Source organism: Talpa europaea, assembly GCF_964194135.1.
Source record: "Talpa europaea genome assembly, chromosome: 16".
NCBI lineage: Eukaryota > Metazoa > Chordata > Mammalia > Eulipotyphla > Talpidae > Talpa > Talpa europaea.
The window spans coordinates 47,560,411-47,586,278 of record NC_140084.1 but is presented as its reverse complement, the minus strand read 5'-3'; the positions used below and the strand labels follow the sequence as shown (position 1 = coordinate 47,586,278).

General features: G+C 60.6%; 1 protein-coding gene across 3 annotated transcripts; it reads right to left on the bottom strand.

Moving 5' to 3' along the window:
• Positions 1 to 4: 4 nt before the first annotated feature.
• On the bottom strand, positions 5 to 25,639 carry AP2A1 (adaptor related protein complex 2 subunit alpha 1; the record flags this gene model as incomplete). 3 transcript variants are annotated; one of them, XM_084257285.1, is made up of 24 exons in its annotated part: positions 5 to 435; positions 636 to 770; positions 968 to 1,037; positions 1,133 to 1,249; positions 1,327 to 1,448; positions 2,424 to 2,515; positions 2,611 to 2,693; positions 2,795 to 2,851; positions 3,189 to 3,254; positions 3,571 to 3,734; positions 3,811 to 3,978; positions 4,067 to 4,298; positions 4,567 to 4,664; positions 5,016 to 5,198; positions 5,303 to 5,440; positions 5,585 to 5,753; positions 5,997 to 6,147; positions 7,160 to 7,268; positions 8,587 to 8,688; positions 9,425 to 9,554; positions 15,197 to 15,390; positions 15,530 to 15,672; positions 15,793 to 15,861; positions 25,573 to 25,639. In XM_084257285.1, the coding sequence occupies 24 exons, from the start codon at positions 25,637 to 25,639 to the stop codon at positions 358 to 360; spliced, it is 2,937 nt and encodes a 978-aa protein (XP_084113411.1). In that variant the 3' UTR covers positions 5 to 357. The 3 variants fall into 3 exon arrangements, with proteins under 3 accessions (XP_084113411.1, XP_084113412.1, XP_084113413.1); XM_084257286.1 differs by lacking the exon at positions 3,189 to 3,254; XM_084257287.1 differs by lacking the exons at positions 2,795 to 2,851; positions 3,189 to 3,254.
• Between the last annotated feature and the right edge of the window lie 229 nt (positions 25,640 to 25,868).

Genomic DNA, 25,868 nt, shown 5'->3' with positions numbered 1-25,868 from the left:
AGCGTCTCTGTTTATTCGCTCACAATAATACAAGACCCCCGGGCGGGGAGGAGGCGGGAGGGGCTACGACGAGTGGGGCAGGGTGGGAGGGGAGGAGGCACCTACTTCCCTGGTTCCTCTCCCCTCTGTGCTTGGGGGGGGAAGGGAGGGAGGGGGCTCCCCCTGACCCCCCAGAATGTAAACAGCAGCAGATGAACAAAAATAAAAATACAAAAGGCCGGAGGAAGGTCCCAGGCATCCCCCCACCCCTGGGGTCTTCCCTGTCACCAGTGGAGGTCCCCTCGCCGCCCCATCCAAAGCTGCCTCAGTCCTAGGGGCCGCCCGGCACCAGCCACACCCCGGGGCAGAGTCCAGGGCTCAGAACTGCTGGGCCAACAGCTCACACAGGTGGCGGGAGACGGTCTCCTTGCTGGTGCGCAGGGTCAGCCTGTACATCTGGGGGGACACGGGGACAAAGGCTCAGGGAGGAGGCCGCAGGGGATGGAAGATGAGAGGATGCAGGGACAGAAGGGGCGGGAGGGAGGAATGAAGGCGGCAGGGGCAGGAAAGAAGAAAGGACAGGAGCAGGGAGGGGCGCGCCAGGAAGGATGGGGGAGCCATAGGAGGGCGACAGGGCTTCTTAGGCCCCCACTCACCTGAGCCTGGGCATTGGGCTCCAGCCGGAGCAGACAGCCCACCTGCAGGGCTTTAGTCTGGATGATTCCAGCCCCCACGAAGTTCTCAGGGTTGGGGTCCACGTTGTCCAGAAGGGCAGAGCCAAATCCCAGGAGCTAGGGAGAAGGGGGTGGCAGTCAAAGGGCCAGCTCCGCACCCGCACTGAAAACCCCTGGAGTGACAACTGCCCCACTTTACAGATGGGAAAATAGAGACTCGGCAGTCAAGCAGCCAGTGCTCCCCAAAACCTAGAGGTAGGCAGGGCTGGGATCTAGCCCAGGGACACCTCTCCAGCCTGGTCCCCTTTTCTCACCTTGGCCTTGGTAACTTCTGAGTCCATGGGATGGTTGGCTTTGAAGATTTTCTGCGCCTCCTGTTGGGGGCTGGAAGCAGGGAGAGGTTGCGTTAGGGACCTGGATGCCCTGCCCCGCCTACCCCGGACCCCAGCCTTGGCTCTGCGCCCAGCCCCACTGCTCACAGGCTCAGCTGCTTCCAGCGCTGGAAGAAGTCCTGGGCCGCCATCTCTGTGGGCTGGAAGAACTTGTTGATGGTCACCGGGAGCTTCAGGGTGATGGACTGGGGGGCACCCTCATACCTGGGGGAGAGGAAGGAGGGCTCAGGCCCCACCCCCACACAGAAGCCCCGCCCCACCGGCCGGTCCAGTGGACTCACCAGAAACGCACGGACAGGAGTGGGGGCGTCAGGAAGTCCCGCAGACACTCGATGTTGAGCACTTGCTGCACCTGCGCCCCACCATACACCTGAGCCCCCACGCGCTTGGTCTGCACGGCCAGCTGTGCGCGCCTCGTCAAGGAAGGCAGAGAAATGGGGGGCGCGCCAGGGGTGCATATGGGGGCAAGTCTCAGCCTGCTGCGAGGCCCTGGTGGTTCAGAACACCCCAGCAGGCCTGGCCCTCCATCCCTGCCTCATCCCACAAGGCCGAGCTACAAAGTCCCTAAGCAAAACCTCTGCCCACCACTTAAGCACCCCCTCTGGCCTTCCGCAGGGGGCAGGGCAGAAGCCTGGCAGGGCACACATCACACTGCACCTAGAAGAGCGAGTCCACTGACTGAAGAGTGGGGACCCCAGCTCGCAGCATGGGCGACTGGGAAAGCTCACCTAAAAAAATGGACCATGTCCCCTGCTGTGTGTCAGCGGGGCGGCCACACTAAGACAGTGCCTACCTGGAGGTCTGCAACCCCAGCGAGGCTTGCAGCCCTGCCCAGCACAACATGCAGCCCACAGGCCACCTCTGGAAATGCTGATGATGCAAGCAGGAAGGAGCAGGCCCACCATGTGTGGGGGTCTCAGCTAGCTAACCGCGCAGGTGTAGAAACCCGGGCCCGGCAGAGGGGGAGGGCGGGAGTGGCCCAGGCACGTCCTCTGTGCCAGTCAGGCTTGCCTTCCCACAGGGAGGAGGTGGAGCGCGGCAGAGGGCCTGGGCGGCCTCACCAGGGCAAGGTGACCAGCCCCGTCTACACAGAAGGTCCTGGCCAGCCGGCCCTCACAGGAGAAGCTGGACTGGGGGCCATGGAGGCCAATGAAGCACACGAGGTCAGGACCTGGGAGGGACAGCCTGGGGCTAACCCAGGCCTAGGGCAGGGGAGAACACCCCCACATGCCTGTGGCCACCGCCGCCATCCCTGTTCTGGGGGACAGAACGTACAGATGTGGCTGTGCCCGGTTCTCCAGCCAGGAAGCAGGACCAGGATTTGCACCCGGCAGACAGGAAGCAGACCCGCGGGGCAGGGCTGGGCCAGGCTGAGGATATGGGTCTGGAGGTCTCCAGGGTGGACAACGGTGGGTGAGAAGTTCTGGAACTGCATGGAAGTCTTGTTGCCATAGAAGAGATACATGCGGCCTGTGGGGGAGTGGGAGGCATGTCTCCACCCCAGTTCCTGAGCCCCCTCCCCTGCCGCCTCCCAAGTCCCCGTCCCCAGAGGACCCCGGGCGCACCCAAGTTCTGCCGGAACTCTGACTTGACTCCAATCTGCAGCAGCTGGTTCTCAAACAGGACCCCGTTGTTCTTGCAAACGAACCTGAGGGCAGTGGGGAGCTCAGGATATCAGGGGTGCCTGTCTGAGCCCTGTGCCATGCTCCCCGCCTAGCCCTACCCCGCCCCACCTCTCCCGGGACTCACTTATTCAGCAGTTCATCGGCTTCGGGGATGGGGGGGCCGACATCCTCGGGACCTGGGCTGAAGGAGCAAAGCGGTGAGATGGGGGGTGGGGGGCTCGGCAGGCTAGAGACAAAGGCCAGAGCTAAGGGGGGGAGGCAGGAAGAACTGAAAGGAACCCCAGACACACACTCAGATTCCCCCAAAGAACCTCAGAGAAGCCAAGAATCAGACTGACAGTCGCCACCAACGGGAACAGGACCCTGGCAAGTCCGCTATCCCTGCCCCCCTGCATCAGAGGACCCCCAACTCTCACGCCTCTGCAGCTCATCAGGAACCCCTTGACGAGAGTTCCCAGTCCCCAAACCCTCCCTGGGGACATCAGAGTCTGCCCCCCAGCCCCGAGGCCGCCCCTTACTCAGCAGCTGGAGCCGGGTCAGCCAGCAAAGTCATGGGGCTCTCAGGGGCAGGCGGCTCCAGCTCGCTGGGCCGTCCAATCCCAGAGCAGACAAGAGAAGACAGGCGTGGCGGGCAGCCAATCCCAGAGAGGCAGCAAGAGGGCCGAAGAGAGAGACACAGAGAGAGAGAGAGAGAGAGAGAGAGAGAGGGAAGAGGGAAGGAGAGAAGGGAGAGCAGGCTGAGACCCGGCGGCGGGAAGGACGACGAAGGGCGGCCAGGGTCAGCAGAGAGGCCAGAGCGGCCAGAGGGAGGGAGAGGCAGTGGCAGGGGACAGAGGACAGGGACAGGAGGGCGCAGTGAGTGGAGGGGCGGCCCGGGGCAGGGCACGGGGCGGTTGGTACCTGAGGAAGGCCTCCTCTGGGGTGGGCCCCAGGCTGGGCTGGGCAGCAGGGCCATCGGAGAAGACGTCCACCAGCAGGTTCCCCGCACCCGAGGGAGCCGGGGGTGCGGCTGGGGGAGGGGCTGCCCGCAGCCCCAGGAGGTCAGCGGAGGGCGAGGGTGTCGACTGCAGGACAGGCAGGTGACAGTGAGAAAAGGTGAGGCCCCGGCCGGCCCGCCCCTGTGGCCGCCGGGGGCCTCACCACGGTGCTGGGGGTGGGCTCCACGCCCCCATTGATGTCGTTGCTGCTGGGGTCCCTGCGGCCGTCATCCAGGGCGCTGCCGGCCCCGGGGCCCTTCTTGCGCTTCAGCTTGGCCAGGATGGACGACTCGCGCTCGGGGAAGGGCGGCATCTCCTCCAGCACCGTGGCCTGCGGGGCGGGCGGCAGCGGTCAGGGCACGGCCAGGCCGCGGCCGGGCGCGGGTGCGGCGGGGAGAGGTGCGGGGATGGAGCCTGACCAGGACGTCGGTGCTGGCCACCGAGCTGAGGGTGAGGTACTCGACGGCGCGCTGCTGCAGCTCCACGTCGGCGTTGCGCAGCTGGGAGCCGGCCCGCAGCACGCCCTGGATGGTGGCCTTGGTCTCGGGGAAGAGGTTGATGAACTTGATGTAGGTGGACAGCAGCAGGGCCCGCGTGGCGACGCTGCACAGGTGGAACTTGGAATGCAGCAGGGAGAACTGCACCGGGGGGCTGCGGGGGCAGGGGCGTCAGCGGGCAGCCCCACGGCCCGGGCCCCAGCAGACACGCTGCCACCCTCGGAGGCCCCCGGGAGCCCTAGCCGACCCCGGGGCTGTGGGGGTCACCATGCCATGTCCCCCAGGCTCTAGGGAGCTGGGATGGTTGGTAACCAGTCGGGGTGGGGGTAAGGGTATTCCTTGGTGCCCCACCATCACCAGCCCAGTGATAACTGGGGTCCCCCAAACCCTGGACCCCTCAGAAGTGTGTGTTTACTCCTCACCTGGAGCGGGGGTCCCCAGCAATCAGGTTCCCAAACTCCCCAAGGATGTAGCCGCCGACTTTCACCATGTTCTCGTGGCAGGCTGGGGCCTGGAGCGCCTGGGGGACGGGGTGGGTGAAGCCTGGCTGAGGGGTGCTCGGGGCTGCCCGGCCCGCGACTCCTGTCACCATGTGGAAGGCTCAGACTATGAGGTGGCGGTTTATAGGTGGGGAAACCAAGGCACAGTGGCTGTGTGACTGGCATCTGCTCACGCTGGGAGTAAAATGGGTGGACAGACCCCCTTTTCTGGGGCAGAGGGAAAGGAGAGCTGCCGGGTTGGGGGCCAGTAACCAGTACTGGGCACCCCAACCAAGCCATGCAGCCCTCCCCTGGGAGGCCCAGGCCGGGCTCTGAGGAGAAGGAAGCAGGACAGTGGCAGGAGTGACCCAGCGTGGGGGAGTGGTGCTGACCTCGAAGACGGTCTTGGCGGCGTAGCCCTGGACATCGTCGCGGTTGGTGACGATCTGCAGCACGCGGTACCACACCTCCTCGCTCACGTAGTCGCCCGCGATGCGGATGAGGTTGAGGATGGTGTCCACGTACCAGCTGTAGTCCACGGCGTACTTCTCGGCCAGGATGGCCACCTTCAACACCTGCGGCCGGGAGGGGCAGCTGTGGCTGTGCCCACCGGAGACATGGGCTTGCGGGATCGGGTCCCGCCAGCAGACCCCCAGTGTGGCCGCCCCTCCGGACTCACGATCTCCTCCCGGATGGCGTAGTCGGCCGTCTCCAGGTACCGCAGCATCTCCGACACGATCTGCTTGGCGTTGCTGCGGTCGCACATGGCGTACAGCAGGTCTGCCGCACGCTGCCGCACGCTGACGTCCCGCTCCGTCTATGGGAGGAGCAGGTAGGGGGTGTTGTAGGTCCCATCCCGCACAGGGCTGGCCACCCAAGGGCCTCTGAGCTCCAGCCCTTCTGAGGGGGCAAAGGACACAGGCTGGGAGGGCGCAGGGGCCAGGCGATGCTGAGGGGGCACCTTGAGGGCGTTGATGACGGTGTCGATGTGGGTCTTGACGGCCTCGTGGGAGAACTCAGAGCTGGCCAGTGTGCACATGCTCTCCAGGGCCAGGTAGCGCAAGTTGGTCTCCCGGTGCTGCAGGAACTGGCCCAGCTGGTTGCAGGCGCGCACCAGGAGGTTGGGCTCGCTGCAGCGGGAGGGACACAGGTGGGCGTGACTGGGGGCAGCACCCCACACCTGCCGCAGGGCCCAGGTCCCAATGCATGCCTTCTATTCGAGTCAGGCCCATGCCTGCTGACCCAGACTCTGGGGCACTGAGTCCGAATGACAACATGCAGCCTCAGCCCCGGGGGTCCAGGCCCCTAGACCCTCCCTCAGCCCCAAGAGTCCAGGCCTCCCCCAGCGTGCCCCTCCCGGGCCTGGGCGCCACCTGTCATAGTGGATGATGAGGCTGATGGTCTCGAAGAGGATGGCGTTCTTGGCATTGGAGTGCTGGACCTTCTTGGACTTGGGCGGCTCCTGGGCCTTGTTGAGCACGGTTTCCAGACACTCCACCAGGCGCCCCTTCACGGCAGCATCCTCTGCGGAAATGCAGCCCCACTGAGCTCTCCACCCACCACCTGTGGTGTGGGGCCGCAGCCCTGCTCCCAGCTTCCTGGGAAGGGCGTTAGCTCTGCAGTGAGGGGCCGGGTTGCGCTCCCCAGTCTTCCCGGGCAGGTCCCAGACTTGGGCTCTGAGCTCTGACCCCACTGGGCAAGAGGATCCACCCCATGAGCCTCAGTTTCCCCTTCTGAGGCACCAATGTTCTAAGGTTTCCCACAGAGCAAAGAAAGCTTTAAGACTCTTTCCTAGAGACATCCCGAAACCAGGCTAAGGGCCAAGTCCCCCTGACAGAAGAAAACAATGGCTACCAGTACCCTCTCAGCCAAAGACCACCACCTACACACATGGTGGGGCTCCTGGGCTGGGGGTGGGGATTCAACAGCCACAACTCGGCCCCCACCGACAGATGCCAGGCAGAAGCTCCCGCCAGCCCCATCACTGCTGCTCCCGGAATGCGCAGCGACACCACGCAGACAGAACAGCCTGGTGTGTTCCAGCAAAGAGCTGCACCAAATCCACCAGGAAACCCACAAGACAGAGAAAGGAGCCAGAATGTGGGGCCCCCTTCAGTTCAAACTCTCATGGTTTCTCCAAAACCCACAACCAAGGGGGACACGGGAAGCCCTAATAGTGCTCTGCCAAGTGAAGCAGGATGGTGGGAATCGCCCCCGGGCCTACAGGGTAACCTTGGGCAAGAGGTCCCCTCTCCCAGCCTCGGTACCCCCATTGGGTAAACAGGTGACCACAGCCCCAAGGTCACACAGCAGCCTTGCAGGGGCCTGGGCCCACAGCAGGGGACCAAGACCTCAGTGATCTGATTCTCTGGGCCCTGCAGGCTGGGGGCAGCTCCCCACACTCCCATGCTCCTGCCTCCAGCTGCGCGCCTGCAGAGCCATTCTGCACTGACCAGGGCTCAGAGCTCCTGACACAGGCACCGCCTGCCAGCAGAGGAAGCCCGCGCCCAGGCCCTACCCGTGGGCTTGGTGGTACCTGGCGGGGGGTAGCACTGCAGCAGCCTCAGGAGCTTCACCGAAAGCCAGGGTGCGGGGACGAAATAGTAGGTGTAGTCCTGGAGGTCAGTGGAGGCAGAGGACACGATCTGGGGGCAGAAAATAGGGGGTAAGGTGTGGGCTGGGGCACAGGCAGGTGGCCGTATAGGGCAACGGCACCGGATGACCTCCAAAGGGGGTGCAGTCCACGTGAATGCTCGTCTTGGTCCAGGAAGCAGAGGCCGAGGAAGGAGAGAGGAGGCGTGGGGCCCGCGGCGCCACTGCAGCCGGCCCGCTCTGTGGGTGACTGTGTCAGTGCTGGGGCAGGACGCCTCTGCTCCCGCTCTGTGCCTGAGCACCCCGGGCCACCTCCGCTGCAGCACAGGCCTTCCTGGCTCACTGCAGACGGGTTCCTTGTGGCTGGCCCCAAGCCTGGGCGCCCTCAGGGGCTGGAACTGGTTCTGACCCTTTTCTGGAACCCCTGGCCTAATTAACACAAGGCCAGTTACAAGAAGGACTCAGGGAATAGGTGGGGAATTAAATTAATGAGAGCACAGGACTGTTTTGCCTCCTAGCAAACTCCTACTCAACTGTAAAAACCCCTTCTCTCGGAAGCATACCCACTGTGCTCTGATCCACCTCTGGACAGTAACTGCCTGACCCCACTAAGCCTGTCTGTGTCTCCCTCACCGGCCAGCACACAGCTGTGTGGTGAGTGAATGAAACATGAGAGAATGGAAGGGCTGGTGTGTGGTTCTCCATGGTCACCTGCCCAGAAAACATTCCCATTTATTCCAAGTCTCAGTTGAGGAATCACCTCCTCCCCCAGGAAGACTTCCCAGATTTCCAGGCTAGGGTAACTGCCTGTCTGGGGGGCCCATGGGCCCCAAGTTACCTGCACAGCAGCACAAGCCACCCCTCTTAGGACAATGTGACTGGGGGGTGGAACAGCCACACAACCCTCCTGCCAAGAGGAAAGGAGGCCCAGGGGGCACGCTCACCCCAGCGCCCTGCACCTGCCCACACAGCCAGGGTCAAGGGAGCCCTCGGGCGTGTTCCCAGGACAGGGCAGGGGGCCGGGAGAGCAGAAGGAAGGCATGAAAGGGAGGTGCACGGGAGCAGGAGGAAGAAAGAGGTGGAGGGGGTCTGGAGCAATCAGGTGGGTGTCAGGGCAGAGTGGGGGGCCCTGGTCATCTGGATAGGTATCACAGAAGGTCAGGACAGCCGCTCTTCCTCCCAGGGTGTCTGCAGGCCAGGCCCTGTTCCACCCCTCAGCCCAGCAGCCCTGCTACGTTCCAGCCCCACTGAACAGACAGTGAAAGGAAACTACCTGCCCAGGGCCACACAGCCAGCAAGTGGCCAAGCTGGGGGACACTAACCCAGGGCCTTTCAGAGAGCATGGGGTACCCAGGGAATAGAGCCACTCACCCGGCTCAGGCGAGACACGGCCAAGGAGATGCACGTCTTGAAGTCGTCTGGGTTCTTCTTGCAGAGACAGGTGATGAGGCTGACAGCGGCTGTGACCACGCCCTGCAGGGGCAGCGAGCAGGGTCACGTGGGAAGTAGACTGTGGGTCTGAGTAGACTGAGAAGCAGGTGCAGGTGTGCAAGGGGTCTCAGTGGGCGTTTCAGAGCCCATGGACATGGTGGCACTGGCCTGGGGGTCTGGAGAGGCCCTGGGAGGGCTCACGAATCTGGGGGAGCCCTGAGGGTGGGTGGGGACTGAGAGGGGCTTGGAGTATTGGGGACGGCACTGGCTGGGCCCACAGTGGGCTTTGTGGCGATCTCTGGGTGCCAGAGACAGAGGCTGGGATTTTCTGAGCTGTCAGGTGGGCGCTGGGGACTCTGGACAAGATCCCTGGACAGCCAGGTGGGCGTCAGGGAAGGAAGGAGGTTCTGTACGGCTGGGTGGATACTGGGGACACTGGACCAGGGTCTCGAGGTCCCTGGGTGAAGACGGAGAAAGACGCGGGGTCTGGAGCAATCAGGTGGGTGTCAGGGCAGAGTGGGGAGCCCCGGTCATCTGGGTGGGTATCAAAAGAATGGGGAGCCCGGGGCCTGCAGCCAGGGGATACCGAGTGGCGGGGCTGGCGTAGGGCAGCAGCCCTCAGTGCAAACTCTCACGGCTTCTTCAAAACCCACAACAACCAAGGGGGACATGGGAAGCCCTAAGACAGCTCTGCCAAGTGAAGCAGGATGGTGGGAATCGCCCCGGGGCCTGCGGGGTAACTGTGGGCAAGGAGTCCCCTCTCCCAGCACCGGCTCACCATGTGCTGGTCGTTGAGCAGGTGCACCACGCGGGCCGTCCACTCGCCCATGGGCACCAGGTCAGGCGAGGCCTTGTAGAGCCGCAGCAGGCACAGGGCCGCGCTCTGCTTCACGCTGTCCATGCTGTCCCTGTGGGGGCACAAGGCGGGGGAGCGCTCAGTGCCACCCTGGACCGGCACGCCGCCCCCACTACCTGCTCCACGAGCAGGGCTGCGGAGCCAGGGCCCAGGCTCAGCTGCTTCGTCCTCCACACGGGCACATCTCCATGGCCTCGCGGTCTACGGGCAGGGCCTGGCAGCGCACCCAGCCAGGCCGTGACCGCGGGGGACTGAACACTTACTGGCGCTGCTGGGCGCCGGGCGCTGTGGACAGAGCAGGGGACGTGTTGGTCCGAATGTCTGTCCTCAATGAGCTGACGTTCAAGCCAGGCAGTCAGCCCCTGCAGGCGCTCACGCCAGATACTACTGGGGCGGCTATGGCGCAAACGGGGCAGGCGGGTATGCAGGCAGCAGGCACGCTGTTCCAGAGAAAGGCCTCTCTGATGAGGGACCCAAAGTGGGTAACTTAGTGAGAAAACACCCGAGAATCTCTGCTCAGAATATCCTGGGCAGAGGGGACAGCCCGTCTGCGGGCCCCAGGGCAGGAGGCACCGGTGGCGGGGTGGGAGGTCAGCGTGGCTGCAGCCAGAGGGTCGAGGGCTGGAAGAACAGAAGAGGGTGAGCCGGGCAGAGCCTCTGGGCTTCTGTGCAGAGGGGAGACGGAGTTGCTGGGGGACAAGCCGGGAGGCCCAGTCCTCTTGGACAGCAGCGAGCCCGGCTCATTTACTGTCTTCACGACAAGCTGCAAAAATCGGTGCTGTCCTGGGTCACCTGACCCAGGCTGCGTCCCTCTGTGGCCACGTGAAGCGGTCAGAGGGGGCAGGTCAATTAGCTGGGTGGCCACAAGGGCAAGAACACAGCCTGCGTGAGAGGCTTTATTTGCTTTTGGAGCCTAGAACACTAAGGCGACCCGCCCCGGCGAAGCAGAAGCCACTAGCCCTAGAGCTGAGCTCCCAGGACTGCCCTGGCAGGGACACCCCAAGTACAGGGGCTGCTTAGGGGCACAGGGCCCACCCTGAGATTCAAAACTCCAACCATCTGAGAAGAGCCTCCTCCCTGCTGTGGACGCCCATGACTGCCACTCAGCTGCGCCACGTCACATTTCCTTGCCCTCAGCCCGCAAAACATACTGCTTCGTTCTCTGTCCTCGACTCCCGTCCCCAAAACCTACACATCCTCATCCCTTTGATCGGGAGGCAGTTTATCTTCTACTTTCTCACCAAGTGACTTGTAACCAAACCCTGGGGTCATGCTATACCGGGTCATGCATGTTGGGCAGTGAGCGGGTCCGTTCCAGGACCTTTTTGGCCAAAACAAGCTGCCATGAGTTGATGTGGGCTGAGGAGGGGAGACACAAGGGAACCCTCCAGACTCTGACTTGAGGGACATGGTGAGTGGCAACACCCTTTGCTGTGTGGGGGCCCAGAGCAAGAAAAGGGGGCAATGAGTCCAAGATCAACACCAGACGTATGGAGTTGACATGCTAATGAGACACCCGGGGGAGACGCTGCCTGGGGCCCTGGGCCCACAAGGCCGATCGTTGCTGGAGCCCCAGGTTATGTGGCCTCTGGCAAATCCCCGACCTCCTCCGAGCCCCCATAGTGTTCCTAGAGTGGAAACCCAGCTGCCCTCTGCAGAGAGACGATGCCTGGGGAGGCTGAACAGCAGCCTCCAGAGGCGCCCACATCCTAATGCCCAGAAACCGTGACCATGCTCCCCGACATCCAAAGGGAACTTCAAAGATTTGATTACATGTAGGGGTCTGAGATGATTCTGAGCTGTCGAGAACACCCAGGCTGTGGCCTCCAGACAGAGGTCTTCCCAGGAAGGACAGGTTTTTGCTTCTCACTGGTGACGGGGGCAGGGCCTTCACCTTGAACGCGACCCTGTGCTTTGCCCCAGGCGGGTCTGCAGGAGCGGAACTGTCCGTCACGGTCAGTCCTCATCCCTCATCGCAGCTGCAGCAACCCAACCGGAGGCGACCGAGTGGCTCTTTCCTTGCACCAGCCTGGCAGACGGAGCCCTCAGGCTGCAGCCACAGGTGGACGGGGCCAGGCCACCTTGGGCCACCTCCGGGCAGGCCGCCTCTGGGAGGACGTGGGGTGAGGCCGAGCACGGCCAGCAATTCTGCGCCCTCACGCCCACCTGGGGCAAGGCGCAGAGATGGGTTTGAGGTGCCGGCCCTGCCCTGTGGCCGTCGGGTTAGAGGCAGAAACCGGCAGGTCTGACCACGAGATGATGCTCTAGGAGCGGCAGCCGCCTCCCCACCATCCCCACGCCTGGCCCGCGAGCTCCAGGCCGGGCTGCTCCAGGCACTTCTGCCTGTCCAGGCCGAGCCCTCGCCACAGCCCTGCGAGGAGGTGGGGCCCGTCACGTTTCCTGTTACAGGTAAGGAAGCATCGACAAACATCAAAGGAAGGAACGAGAGCTGTTTATCAACGTGGTTGCATTAAACAAAGACTGTGCGACTCTTTAGGTCAAGTCCAAAACCACATAATAGAGGGGCGTGTGCCCAGACCAAAAGGGCAAGAGCCGCCTCGGAAATGCATCATCAAGTTTGGGGGGCCCAGGAGGGAGGAGGGGAAGGGCGGGCACGAGAGGGGCGGGAACTCAACCGTAACCGTTTCCCTTTTTGTTTTTCCGAAGCCAGGATGCGCGCTGGCTCGGGCCGTGCAGCGCGAGGCTGGACTGACGGCAGCGGCAGGGCGGCCACTGCCAGGGGAGGACGCGAAACCTCGCGGAGCGTTCAGAGAAATAACAAGGAGGTGAAAATTAAAGAGCCAGGACACCACGTGACCCAGCGATACCGCGCCTAGGACGGGCGCGAGGGCTGCAGACAGTTCCCACGAAGCCAGGCGGTGGGGCGGTCCCCGTGAGTGGGTCCGTGGAATGTGGCCGCCCAGACACGGGCTGTTATTGTTAATATCACTCCTGGGGGCCATGAAAGGGAAGGCGGCCATGTCCCAGGCTGTGACACGGACAGATGTCAAAGACGTGACGCTGAGTGAGCCTGGTCACACACAAAGGCCACGCAGTGCGCGATGCCATCGATAAGACACGGGGGACAAGCCAGCCCAGTGATGGCAGGCGGGTTAGTGGCTGCCTGAAGCTGGGAGAGAGTGTGCGGAGACTGCTAATGGGCACGGGGTTTCATTTTGGGCTGCCGAGAACATTCTGGAAATAGCAGTAGTGGTTATGTAACATCGTGACTATAGCAAAAACCATTGAATTGTATATACTTCCAAACAGCTGAAATGCTGAACTTTACGTGACTTTTATCTCGCATTTTATCTCAGTTTAAAAATGTATAGCGTGGGGGTGGAAGGAAAAAAGTATCTGCTCATAAGAAAAAAGTATCTGCTCATAAGAAAGCTTCCTCGGTGCCCCAGTCACTGCCAAGGCCACTCCCAGGGTCCGGAGCACTTCTACCTCGACCCTGCTTGGAGTGCCCAGGGACCCTGGTCCCACTTAGGTCAGTGGCGATGACCGTCCTATCTGGAAGTGTCAATAGCACAGCCGTGGCTGGCCCCGCGTCTCCTCCCCAGGAAGGCCTGGCACACTGGGACATCCCAGGGCTCAGACTCGTGTCGCCTCCCTTCTCTGCTCATCTCCTCTCCTCTCCTCCCCGAGGGACTTCACATGAGTGACCCATGTCCTCCAGCACAGAGGCCCTGGGCCGCGGCTGCCCCCCAACCCCCACCCCGTGAGCCCGAGGAGCGAGGTGACACGTGTGTAAATTACACCTCAGGTTACGCCAGCTCGGGGCTCACCATCAGGTGCCCAGGGGCACAGATGGAAACACCTTGGCCAGGCGGTTACTGAAATAGGTAAATAAGTTTCCTGTGTTGCTTTGAAAAGTGGAAAGTTCCAATGCACCTGCACTGTTCTTAGAGTCCAGGGCACATCCTCTCTCTCTGGCCCCGACTCCCTGCCGTCCAACCCCACGGTCCGCTCAGACCAAGCCCGACACGGCCCACGCCAACGCCGGTGTCTCGACACCCACCCCCCCACCCGCCCCGGTCCTGCCCGTCGTACCCCCTCGGCACCCGCCCTGCCAGGTCACCTCCGCTCCTGTTGCGTCGCCCATGTCAAGTGAAATCTGTCCGGTCGGCTTGGCCTGAAGACGGCCCCCTCTCCCGACTATCTCTGCAGCTCCATCCCGAGCCTCAGGCTGCAGCAGGCCTCTCGACGGCCTCCTGCTTCCGCCCTGCCCCGCCAGGCTCGGTTTCTGGCTGGAATCTGGAAGCCACCTGAACTGAGCGCCAGCCCCGTGCATGGCTTCTGGGGCCTTCCCAGCGTCACCTGTTCAGCAGCGCCTCCGCCGCGTCTCTCCCCCCTCCTTCCGGACGCTGCGTCGCGGGGCATCACTTTCTCTGGGCGCCCTTGGAAATCTTCCCTCTTCTGTCCTCTGGCCTCCTTCTGTCCTACTGGCCTCCTAGCGCTGGCTCTGGCCGTCTGGTCCGCCACAGCAGGTGCTTCGCGCCTTCAGCTCTCAGGGCTGCCGGCCACGCCCGCGCAGGGCCGCTGCCGTCTTACTCCTCTTTTTCAAAGTGTCCTCTCGTTTCGGGACAGCCGCGGACACAGCATGGAAACTCGGTCGACGGCTCGTTCCCCTGTCCTGTCGGCTGCTCCTCCCTCGTGGCGTCTCCCGGCCCGGGTGGAGTAATTTTCGGCCGGGAGCTACTCGGGAGACGGGGAGCTCTGGCCATGGCAGCCGCCGAGGCCTGCGGGACGGTGGGTTTCTCTGGGAAGGGCTGGCTCGCCCCTGTCAGGCACGGGCACTACCAGTTTGGTTTCAGGATCTGGGGACCCGCCAGGTAGCACAACTCAGGCTGAAAACCAGTATGTGGGCTGCCAGTTCAAAACAGGTCATTTTGCTTCTAGCTCCCAGGGCGGTTTATTTCTAGGTCACCCTCACTTTGAAGTGGGGCCTCCGGAGCCTCTCGCTTGACACGCTTTGTCTTCTGTCCGCAGAAGCGGTTCCCAAAGTGACGCCCCGGGTCCCTCAGGCCGGCACAAGCCCTCTCAGCAGACCCCAGCTTGGGCACTCTGCTCATCTCCGGGTGCCGCCAGTGTCCCCCCAGCCTGTGGCCTGTGAGCATGTGACTCCCCGCTTGCTGGTGAAAACATAAACGCCGTTTCCTTCCCGCTTTCACCCACACTGACGGCGGGTTTCATCCAGAGCTGTCGGGAACATAGTCCACCGCGTGGCCGGGGCACAAGCCTACCATCAGCCACGCCAGGTGCGGCCATCCTTGAAAACGGCAGAGCCAACCTTGCCCCTGCTGGCTCTCACCACAAGTGCTGCCCCTCACTCCCCACACTGCAGCTGCAGAGACTCTCGCTCCCAAAGGCCACGCCTGCATCAGGGCCATGCCCTTCTGGACGGTCACACCTGGCCGCGGCTACCTCCCCGCCTCCAGCGCATGGCACAGAGCAGATGCCCAGGACCAAGATGGATGAATGGATGGGCACCCTCGGGTACAGCCCACCCACATCTCTGTGGGGAGGCTGCCTCAGAGGGTGGCCCTAAAAGCACACAGATTCCAAGCCCATCGGCCTCACGTCCTGCTGGGAGACCCTGAGTAGGTGACACAACCTTTCTGAGCCTCCAACTTGCCTGAGCCTTGTCTCCCCCCTCCCCCACACACACCCGGGGCTCCAAGGTCTCACCCAGCCACCAAGATGCGAGGGATGTCGGAGGCAAAGGCCTCGCCCATCTCCCGGCTGCCCACGTTGGCGATGCAGTGCAGGGCCAGACACATGAAGGTGGGGTTGCGGCTGGCCAGGTCATTCTTGATGGCGTTGTTGATGAGGCGGATCAGTTCGGAGTTGGAGTTCACCAGAACGGAGATGAACAGGTAACCCTGGATGGGGAAGGATGAAAGGGGGGGCTGGGAGCCTCGTGGCTAATTAGACCCAGGCCCCAAACCTCACCCTGCACTGCAACCCCCTCCGCTCTCAGACATGGGAGTCCAGGCCCCCAGACCCTCCTCCCAGACTCACTATTTGCTTCTCTGTATACTTGTTGGAGCTAAGCAGGTTCACGGCCTCCATATGCCCAAAGTCAATGTCATGGCCAAGCAGGAAGATGAAGAGCAATTTACACACATATTTTTTCTTACTGTAGCCATCCAAGGCCTTGTCCCCTGGGGGCAGAGGAAGGGGGAAAGGAGAGGAAAAATGAGGAAGGATCACATGTAGCAACCCCAGGGATCTCAGGCCCAGGTCCCTCCCCTCTCAGACCAGGAATCCAGTCCCCAGCCCACCTTTGAACTTGGAGCGGATGTTGGCCAGTTCCTTGTTGATTCTCTTAATCTCCGCCTCCTTGCTCTTACCTGGGGAGGAGAAGACAGGGCAGGTGGTGAGGGTCGGAGGATTTAAGCCACCTGCTCTCACGTTCCTTGGGTAGGATCCTCACCCCGAAAGGGCAGACTCTCCCTGGGAGCTTCAGGGAGGCGAGAACCATGGCTCCTGGTGTCTGACCCCACACACACTCCAGAAACACCTCATTCCTCCCTCCAGGGTCTCTAAACTGTTCTTTCCATGGGCGCTCCTGTTCCCACCCATATCTCTGACGAGTGCACCAGCCCCCAGCACTGCTGGCCTAGCCAGAAATAAGTCACCGATGGATGAATAAACAAATGCATGCCAAAGCGAATGAATGCATGAATGAGCGAGGGTTATGTGCTCCCCTGTTTAGAGGTCCTTCCTCAGCTCCTATTCCCAAGTTCCAGGGAAGCTCCCTCAAGCTCAGCTGTCACCTCCTCCAAGAAGCTCCCTCTGATTACCATCTGTCTTCTAGAGTCTGTTTCTTTCTACTTAAAAAAAAAACGTAGCTACTGTAGAAAACCACCCCTCTCACTCACAATACATGCCCAGAAGACAGAGCAGTTCTAGGGCCACCCTTGGGCTCCCACCTGGTCTGTCACCTCCATCTGAGCTCCTGCCTTCCAGACCACTCCAGAAGCTCTGTGAGGACAGTGCCAGGGCCTGCCTTTTTTTTTTAAGATTTTATTTATGGGGCCTCCCCTGGTGGCGCAGCAGTTGAGCGCTGGGCTGCGAAGCTGCCTGCAGACTCTGCAGCGCCGGTTCGATCCCAGGCCTCTCCTGCGGTCCGCTGCTCCCCTCAGCAGTGTACTTTGTCTGCCTGTTCTGTTCTCCGCTCTGGCTCTGGTGAATTCTCTCATCCTCCCATGCTTCTGACTGTGCCCAGTACTTGTATAAATAAATAAATAAATCTAAAAAAAAAAAAAAGATTTTATTTATGCATACAAGAACTGGGGTGTAGGCCAGAGGTGTAGAGTGAAAGGATTAACCAGACAGAGCAGGGAGCGTAACAGGCAGATCTACTGAGATACAGTGCTAGGGGAGCAGCGGGGAGACAGGAGAGGTCTGCTGAGCCATGTGGGTCAGCACTCTGGCTGGGGAGCAAACCTGGGCAGCAGTGGCTGGTGAAAGGTTGATAGTGCTGAGATTTAAACCCCTGTGGCACCAGGGAGGCCCAAGGGCCTGCCACTTTTTCTGGGTGGCAAGTCCACACTCCAAGGGCTGAGTGCCCGAGCTCAATGAAGGCACTCACCCTTAAGAGGGTGAGCCTCCCTGGTGGCCTAGGGGTTAAGTGTCAATGCTACCACCTTGACAGTCCTTCATGGCAAAGTGGCCTATTACTCCCTGCACCTCTGCTCTTCTTACGCCAAAAAAAATAAGTACTTGTCCTTAGGAAGGGGCAGAGGGCCTGGGGTCCAGCATGGGGTGTCTGATGAAGTGAGTCCCTAGTGAGCAGCCTGAACCGGCCCATGTGGCCCCAGAGGTCATCTGATCCTTCATTTATTAATTACACGGGCCCAGAGGCCCTGTCCGCTGGGTCTGAGCCGAGCCATGCCTGGCACCCGGGACCCAGGCCAACTATTACCTCTGATCGGATCCGGCTCCTGCCCGGGCAGGGGCAGGGGCCAGGCTGTCCCCACACCTGAGCAAGAGCTGCTGATAGAGGTCGCCCAGGAACAACGTGGGCCTTGGTGGGGGCTGCAGGAGGAGGGACACCTGAAGACCATGAAAGATGAGGAGGGTTCATGGGCGAGAATGCTTGAAGGGGGCTGAGGGGGCCAGGATTCCTTCTGGGAGCAGGGCAGGAGTGGGAGTTAGAGAGGGGCTTCAGGCCCATCCGAGTCCGAGCTCTGTTCTAAATTGCTCCAAAGACTTGTTGTGAAACTACTCTGTAGGCACCCAAGAGACAAAACCCAAAACATCTTTTAGAAATGGACTGTGAACCACACCCAGCAGCCGGACTTCCCAGATGGGTGGACAGCCGCGTGGCGGGTAAGGCGCTGGGGCCAGAGACCCTCAGAGCCCCAGTTAAACCTCTGCTAAAAGCTTTGAGAAACAGCCAAACCAATCTACGATGCTGCGTGACCCAGCAGAGGGGTGGGGACGAGGGGCGCGGGGGTGGGGGTGGCTTGGAGACAGGGATGCTGTTCCTGCCTCTGGGGGCCTGGTTGGCAGCTGTGGGCAGGCCGAGAAAATCCGGCGAGCTCATTACTTGTGGCCTGTGGGCTTCTCCGGAGAGCTGCTATTTCCACACACATAAATGCATCTCCATAAAGTAATAGCCTGGGATATAAATATATTCTAATAGGGAAGTAAACCAATTACACAGAAGACAGCATCAGAGAGGGACCATTTAAAGGCCACTTAAAACATGTATTTTCTTCCTTAAACAGACTTTTACTTACCCACCTCCCTCTGATGCTATCTTCATCACAGAAAAGAATTCGCAGAGCATCAGGTCTCCAAAAGAGAAGGGATGTGGGCCCAGAGGGAGGGCAGCCTGTCCGAAGGCACAGCCACTGCCGAGGTCTAGAGGCCAGAAACGGGCTGGGTGCCCGGGACGGCACTCGGGGCTTGAGGGAGAAGGGCACTGGAGCCGCTGGGCAGAACCAGCCAAGGGTCCCCAGGGGCCGCCTGCACAGGGATGAGCTCCCCATCATGGGAAGCATACAAGCATGCTTTTAAAGCATTTTAAAGCATCTCCTTACCCTCAAACATTCCCTGGGCCAGACTCAGGGAGGCCTCACACTTGCCTCGCTCTTGGGGAACTCCTGGACTGGAGCGGAGGCCGACAGGGGCCATGACGAGTACTTGGTCAGAGGCAAACGCAACAGGGCTAAAAGACTTCCTGGTGCAGGGTTCCTGGGATCTGAGGATCCACAGATGAGGCCGAAAAGGACCAACCAGCAGCCAGAGGGCACACTCTGGGTGGGTGACGGCGGGCATGGGACTGTAGGCCGGAGCCACTGGGAGCCAGAGCCGTACCTCCCTGTGAGCCTGGAAGGTTCAGGCCCCTCCGGAGCTGCTGGGTGTCCTGAGGGGTGGGTGCAAAGGAGACCACCCTCCGGCTATAGGGAGGAGCTGGCAACGCTAAGGACCCACCCGACCCCAAAGCTCTGGCTGGGGAGAGCCCAGCCTGGCATCGGGGTAGTCACCCCATAAAACGTTTCACGGGGGTGACACAGGCAATGGCATTTCCTCATTATAAGCCCTGTGACTGTGCAGACACCACTGTGCACAACGCAAGGTGCCGAAGATGCCCACCCCGAACGGGGCACAATGTGACGTGTCTCCTACACAAGTCCCTCCTGTCTGGGACCTCACAGGGGGCACTGGGAGGTGATGCTGGCTGGCCCGGCACCAGGGTCAGGTTCAGCCCCGGCCCTTCACTGTCCAGCATGGCAGAGGGGCGAATTCCTCACTTCCTTTCATAAACTTAAACTTAAAAATTGCTCCTCCATTCAGGTCCTGGAAAAAGTATTTTTGGAGAACCTTGGGCAACTCATGAATCTAATTTTTCTACCAGAATGTTCCACACTCTTGGTACACAGCAAGCGCTGCCGAAGAAAATAATGCCTGTGGGGCCTCCCTGCTGGCCTAGGAGTTGAGTCTCAGCACTATCACCACTGCAGCTGAGTTCGATCCCCGGCCAGGGATCTGACCCACACAGCTCAGCAGACCTCTCCTGTCTCCCCGCTGCTCCCTCAGCAATGGATTTCAGCAGATCCATCTGTTCTGCTCACGCTGTCTCTGGTGAGTTCTCTCACTCCCCGCAACTCTGTACCCCAGCTCTTCTACACAAAAATAAAGTCATTATTTTTTTTAAAGGTCTATTTTTTATGCATACAAAAACTGGGGTGTAGGCCAGAGGTGGGGGGTGAGAGGATTCACCAGAGACAGAGTGGGGAGCAGAACAGGTGGATCTACTGAAATACTCTGCTGAGAGGAGCAGTGGGCGAGACAGGAGAGGTCTGTTGTGCCCTGTGGGTCAGCTCCCTGGCAGGTGATGGAACTCAGGCCGCAGTGGCTGCCCATAAGCTTCATAGTGCTGAGACTTTAACCCCTGCACCACCAGGGAGGCCCAAGAAATCTTTAAAAAAAAAAAGAAAATAACGCCTCTGAGTGGAGATGGGCATCAACAACCACACTCATCATTTTAAAAGCACTGATTATGTAGGCCTCCTCAGTAGCGCAACGGGTTGAGCTCAGTGCTGTGAAGCTGTCCACAGCCTCTGCAGCGCAGGTGATTCCCTGCCGGCCAGGGAGATTCCCACATGGTGTGGCAGACCTCTCCTGCCTCACCTGCTGCTCCCCTCAGCAGTGGATTTCAGTCAGTCTGCCTGTTCTGTTCCCCGCTCTGTCTCTGCTGAATCCTCTCACCCCCCGCACATCTGGCCTGTACCCTGGTTCTTGTATAAAATAAATAAAATGAAATAAATTTTTTAAAAAGCATGGATTACGTGTGGGAAATGATGGCCTGGATGCTCTGGGGTAAACAGGTAACATTCAAATTAATTTCACTAGTTTGGTTTGCTCTTTGTATAGCAAGGCTGCTGGAAAATCTGAACTTCCAGTCGCGGCTGCATGAGGGCGCTGGGGGATAGGGCTTCTATTATCTGGAGTCACCACCCCTGAAAACATCTTATCAGCTCCACTCAGGCCCACACCAGCCCCCCTGCAGCACAGCCCTGGGGCTGATCCCTGTGCCCTCAGCCCCATCACAAAGGCAGCCCAGGGCAGGGAGGCACATCTGCAGGGTCTGGAGCAGAGCTGGCGGGTGTGGAAAGCCCACTGAGGCGGAGGGGACATGGCTAGCAGTGGGGTGGGCCTGGATCTGTCTGTCACCAGTGCCTGGTGGCAGGCAACTCAAGACTGAAGCAGAAGCCGTGGGGGGAGTGGGTGGTGGTAAGGGAGTCAAGGCCACGCGCTTGCTGGAGACTCTCCAAGCGATAACTACTCTTTCTGGTCTCTCTATAGCTGTGAGGAGGCGCCGGTGAACCCCAGAGTTGAATCCTCTCCCCCGTCTGGCTCTAGGAAAAGCTAAGTTGTCCCCTGGCCCGCCAGGCCTTGCACCATCCAGTCCTCCAATTCCCTGTTGCTCACCCTGCACCCCTTTCATAGTTCCTCCTGCCCTCCAAGCAAAGTCCTGCCTCAGAGCCGATGCACAGGCCTTCCCAGTGCCTGGAATGTTCTCCTCCAGAACTGTGCAGCCAGGGCTCACCCACTCCACCATTCCAGAGTCTCTGCCCACAAGTTTAAAAGCACCATCCCCAACTTTGTCCCCACACCGCCTCCCTGCTGCGTCCTCCCAGCACTAAGTGCCCCACCCGGATGCCCAGACGCTAGGTGCATGTCCTTGTGTGCGAGGGTCTCCCTGCAAGGAAACACATGTGCGCTCCCGGGGCTGGGGCATCGCAGGCTTGGCACTCACAGTGCCAGGCCCTCGAAGGGTGCACAGCGAGGGTGGGCACAGTCAGTCACCACCTTCCTGCCACCAGCAAACATCTCCCAGGACTCCGGTGGGCCGGGTCCTGCAGAGGAAGGAGCCAGGGAGCAGGGACAGGTCACATGGGACCTGTGCGCCAGGGGCTGGGGGAGATCTCACAAAGGATAAAGGTCAAAATGGGGTGAGCGCTAGGAAAGGTGACAGCCCAGACACCCTTCCGTTCCCTCACTCACACTCTCCTCCGGCAGGGAGGCGCTGGGGCCCAGGAGAGGAAGCGCCCCAGCCACAGCCCTGGGGAGCTGCAGTCAGATAAAGGCCAGGAGGCAGGATTCCACTAGACAGGGCAGACCACACCCTCAAGCTGGGCCCAGTCTCAACCTCTCCCCTTCTTATCTGTAGAATTTGCCCTTCGGAGCCCTCCTTCTGGAAGCTTGCCTTTTACCTCCTTCTGGATCCTTCTCCTGGCCTCTGTGGACTTCAGATCCTCCAGCAGGATGGCTCCACACGCACACATCTGCTTTCTCTGGGCACTGCCCCGGCCACCTCCCTCATCCCTTCTTTCCCCCTCACTCCTGCTCAAGTCCCTCTCCAGAGCGCTAGGGACCAAACCTAGCTGACCTCTGCCGGCACCCCCAACCTCAGACCCCATCCCTCTCCACCCCAGCCCCATGGGCCTGCGCTGAGTCTAGACCAGACCTCAGGACCTTTGCACTTGCTGTCCTCGGCCTCCACAGATCTTCCGCACCTCCCCGGCCCAGCTCACTCCTCCATGTGGTCTGAGCAGTCACACAGGACAGAGCGGCCATTGTGGCCCTCTCCCCCGCTGCGCTTCAGAGCTCTCCAATTTTTTTCCACGTTAAAAAAAAAAATATTGAGATACAGCCCACACACCATAATTCACCCTTTTAAAGCACACGATTCAGAGGGGTTTAGTATTTTCACAATGTTGTGCAACCATTGCCAATACCTAATTCCAGAACATTTTCACCAACCTCCCCCAAAAAATAAGAAAAACACCCTGTACTCATTAAGTCACTCCACATTCCGTCCCCACCCCCCGGGGCAACCACTAATCCGCTTCCGGTCTCTATGGATTTGCTGTTCTGGACCTTTCATAGAAAAGGAAACCTAGGGCCTCCCTGGTGGCGCAGGGGTTAAAGACTCAGCACTATCAAGCTATTGCCAGCCACTGCGGCCTGAGTTCAATCCCTGGCCAGGGAGCTACCCACATGGCACAGCTGACCTGTCCTGCCTCACCCGCTGCTCCCCTCAGCAGTGTATTTCAGTAGATCTGCCTGTTCTGCTCCCCACTCTGTCTCTGGTAAATCCTCTTACCCCCTACACCTCTGGCCTACACCCCAGTTATCTGCATAAACAAGCAAATCTTTTTTTCTTTTCTTTTTTTTTTTTTTAAAAAGGGAATCCGACAATCTGGCCTCTTGGGTCTGGTCTCTTTCACTTAGCATGAGGTTTTCAAGGTTCAACCATACATATCAGAACACCGTTCCTTTTCACAGCCAAATAATATTCCACCGTGGGGCTAGACTGCATCTGTTTATCTGTCCATCTGCTGGCAGTGATCTGATTGTTCCCATTTGGGGGCTACCATGGACAATGCTGACATAAACATGGGTTTACAAGCGTGAGAGGGACAGCTGGTACTTTGGGCTGTACCAGCCCCCTCACGGGGAGGGGAGCAACACACACTTGCTATGCAAAGAAAGGACGAGCAAATGAATCCCTGAGTCCAGCCCCAATTCATCTGCCAGAACTACCTCCACGCGCCCCAGCCCGAGTCTCTCCTCTGTCCTGTGGCTTTCCTCTGTGGTCCTGGGGTGACCCCACCCTGGTGTCTCTTTCCTTCTCACCCGTCCCACCATCCAATCCCTCTGCAAATCCTTCCAAACGTGTCCCCAATCCAGCCACATCTCACCATTCCCTTCTCCCTCAAATCAAGCCAGCACTGTATGTCACCTGCAAGCCTGCAGCAGCCCCCCACGAGATCACCCGCTTCCGCTCCTACTGCTTGAGGCTGCTGCCTTCACAGCAGCCAGAGGAATTATTTTAAACCACTGGTCAGCTCCTGCCCCTCCCGTGCGCACAACCTCCCTGCTGCCTCGCTTCCACGGACGAGCACAGCTCAAAGCCCCACTCCACCCTCAGGCCCCTCTGGCCCCATCTCCTGCCTCTCCCGCGGTGTTTGTTCTCTCGCCTCCCTCCTGGGCTCCAGCCACTTGCGTCCCCCCAGACCTCTATCTGAGCACACACACGCTGAGCTGAGTGTGCTGCAGTCTCAGGCCCGCGCTGCCCTTTCCCAGATCTGGCCTCCTCTCGCCGCCCAGATCCACAGGGTTCACTTTCGCCCTCCACTCCACTGTCGCCTCCTCACTAAGATCATCGCAGGCACCCTAGTGTCCTGGTCCCCAGCTCTGGTTTCCTTCCTGAATGTTTCTCACAGCACCAATCATCGGCTGACACTGTACCAGCTACGGGGGTTCCGTGTTTACTTTCCATCACCCGCACAGCACGGGAGAGCCCAGGGGGCGGGATTCTTGTTCCCTGGTGTAGCCCCAGCGTAGGGAACAGTCTGGTACACTGCAGCGATCAAAAAGTATGTGTGGAATGAATGAATGCACGAACGAATGAGGCTTCTGAGGCAAGATGTGCTCATCAGCGGGGCTTGAGCTGACAAAACCTGCCTCAGAGAGGATGAGGGACTTGCCTGGAGCCTCTTTGCTTTTGTAGATATCAGAGGCCGTGCACACCTATTCTTGACACCCCCTCCACCCGAAGCCAAAGTCTCCAGAGCTCCGCCCCTTTCCTACCAACCATAACAGTGCTCATAGGACTCAACAGTTTCTATCCCTGCTGCTCACTGAGCAGCTACTGTGGGCAGATCCTGCCAGCCCCACTAAATTTCAAGGTAATCATTGGGGACCCAGCAGAGACAGCTCCTGAGCTGCAGTGGAATAACCACAGTAGCCGAGATGGATCTGCTGCCTGGAATGTGAGAAAGCCTCCCTCCCCTACGTTCTATTACTACCACCTCTTCAGGAAGGTGCCAGCAGCGGAGCTTCCTGACAGATGAGGAAACTGAGAGAAGTCCCTCATTCAAGGTCACACGGCTAGGAAGTGACGAGGCTCAAACTCAAACCCAGGGCTGACTGACCCCAGAGCCCACGCAGATGCGGCCACCGAAGCTCTCAGCAGCTGCAAACACCAACACCCGCTCCCAGGAGTTGTGAGCTGACTTGGCGTCAGACCCCTCATGGTCACAACAATCCTCTCCTGCTGGTGATCACTGTCCCCGTATTGATGTGGTCAGACGGGAAAAGGGTTCCAGACTCAGGAATGGCTGGCTCCCTGGCCCCTATCTGGGACCAGGTTTTCCCCACCCCCAGAACGCAGCTTTCCAGATCTCTCTACCAAGGCCCTCACTGACCCCTTCTTTGAGCTCTGGGCTCTCCCCCTTCTGGCACACTCCCCAAGCCCCCACATTATCACGTGCCCGCCTTTCCAGCCACCCCCTGTGTCTCAGGCTCACCCAAGCCTCTCCACCTGCAGCTGCATAGCCCCTGGAATCCCATCCCCTCGTAACCCCTCCAGCCCCCATCTCTAGTGGTTTCCATGTCGCCTAAACAATCCTCCCTGGCAGAGCCCCTCTCCCCCTCACCAGGGTCCTCCTACAGCCCTCCACCTGCCCAGGCCTCCTCCCCAAGCCGCTGGACTCTCCATGGCTCCGAGGACCCGGAGCACTAGCCAGAGCCTGGGGACCTATCTAGGCCCTTCCCCGCTATGACACCCCCTCACCCAAGACCTCGGCCCGGCCCCAGCAGGCTTCCTGTGTTTCACGTCCTCCCGGTCCCCTCTGGCCTCCTTCCACTATCTCTCCACAGGGGACTCCCCACCCATGCACCTCCTTCCCTCTCCACCGACAGCAGGATTCCTCCGACTCCGTCTTTCACACGACCCCCCGCCCCGCCATTCCATCATTCCCAGGGGACACCCCTACGCCCCCATTCCCAGGATCCCCCCAGCCTCCTCTCCTTTAAGACCCTCCCGGACGCCCCAGCCACCCATGTCGTCACCTCGGAGCCACTCCATGACACCCTCAGCCCGTCCATTCCCCCCACCCCCAAGTTCCCCTGGGGGCCTCTCTTTCCCTTCCCCCTGCGACCGCAACAGCTTTCTCCGCCCAGGGCCCCTCGGTAGCCCCCGAGCCCCTCCATTCCACGCTCCCCCCGCCTCCGGTGTCCCCCGGCCGCGCTCTCACAGTTCCGGATGTCGGAGATGAACACCGCGAGCCCCCGCATCCCATCGCCCTTGGACACGGCCGGCATGATGGCGGTGGTGTCGGCTCCAGGCCCGGCCGGGCAGGGCACAGCGCAGCGGGGGCTGGCAGGCGGGGACCGGGAGGAAAGGACCCCAGGCAGCGCCGAGGAGCCGAGCCGGCCAGGGGGGGAGGGCGGGCGGGCGGGCGGGCTGGCAGGCCTCAGCACCACCCCCTAGCCCCTCCTTTTCTCTCCACCGCCTCGCGTTCTCAGTCGTCCATTGGCTGGGCTGCCCGCC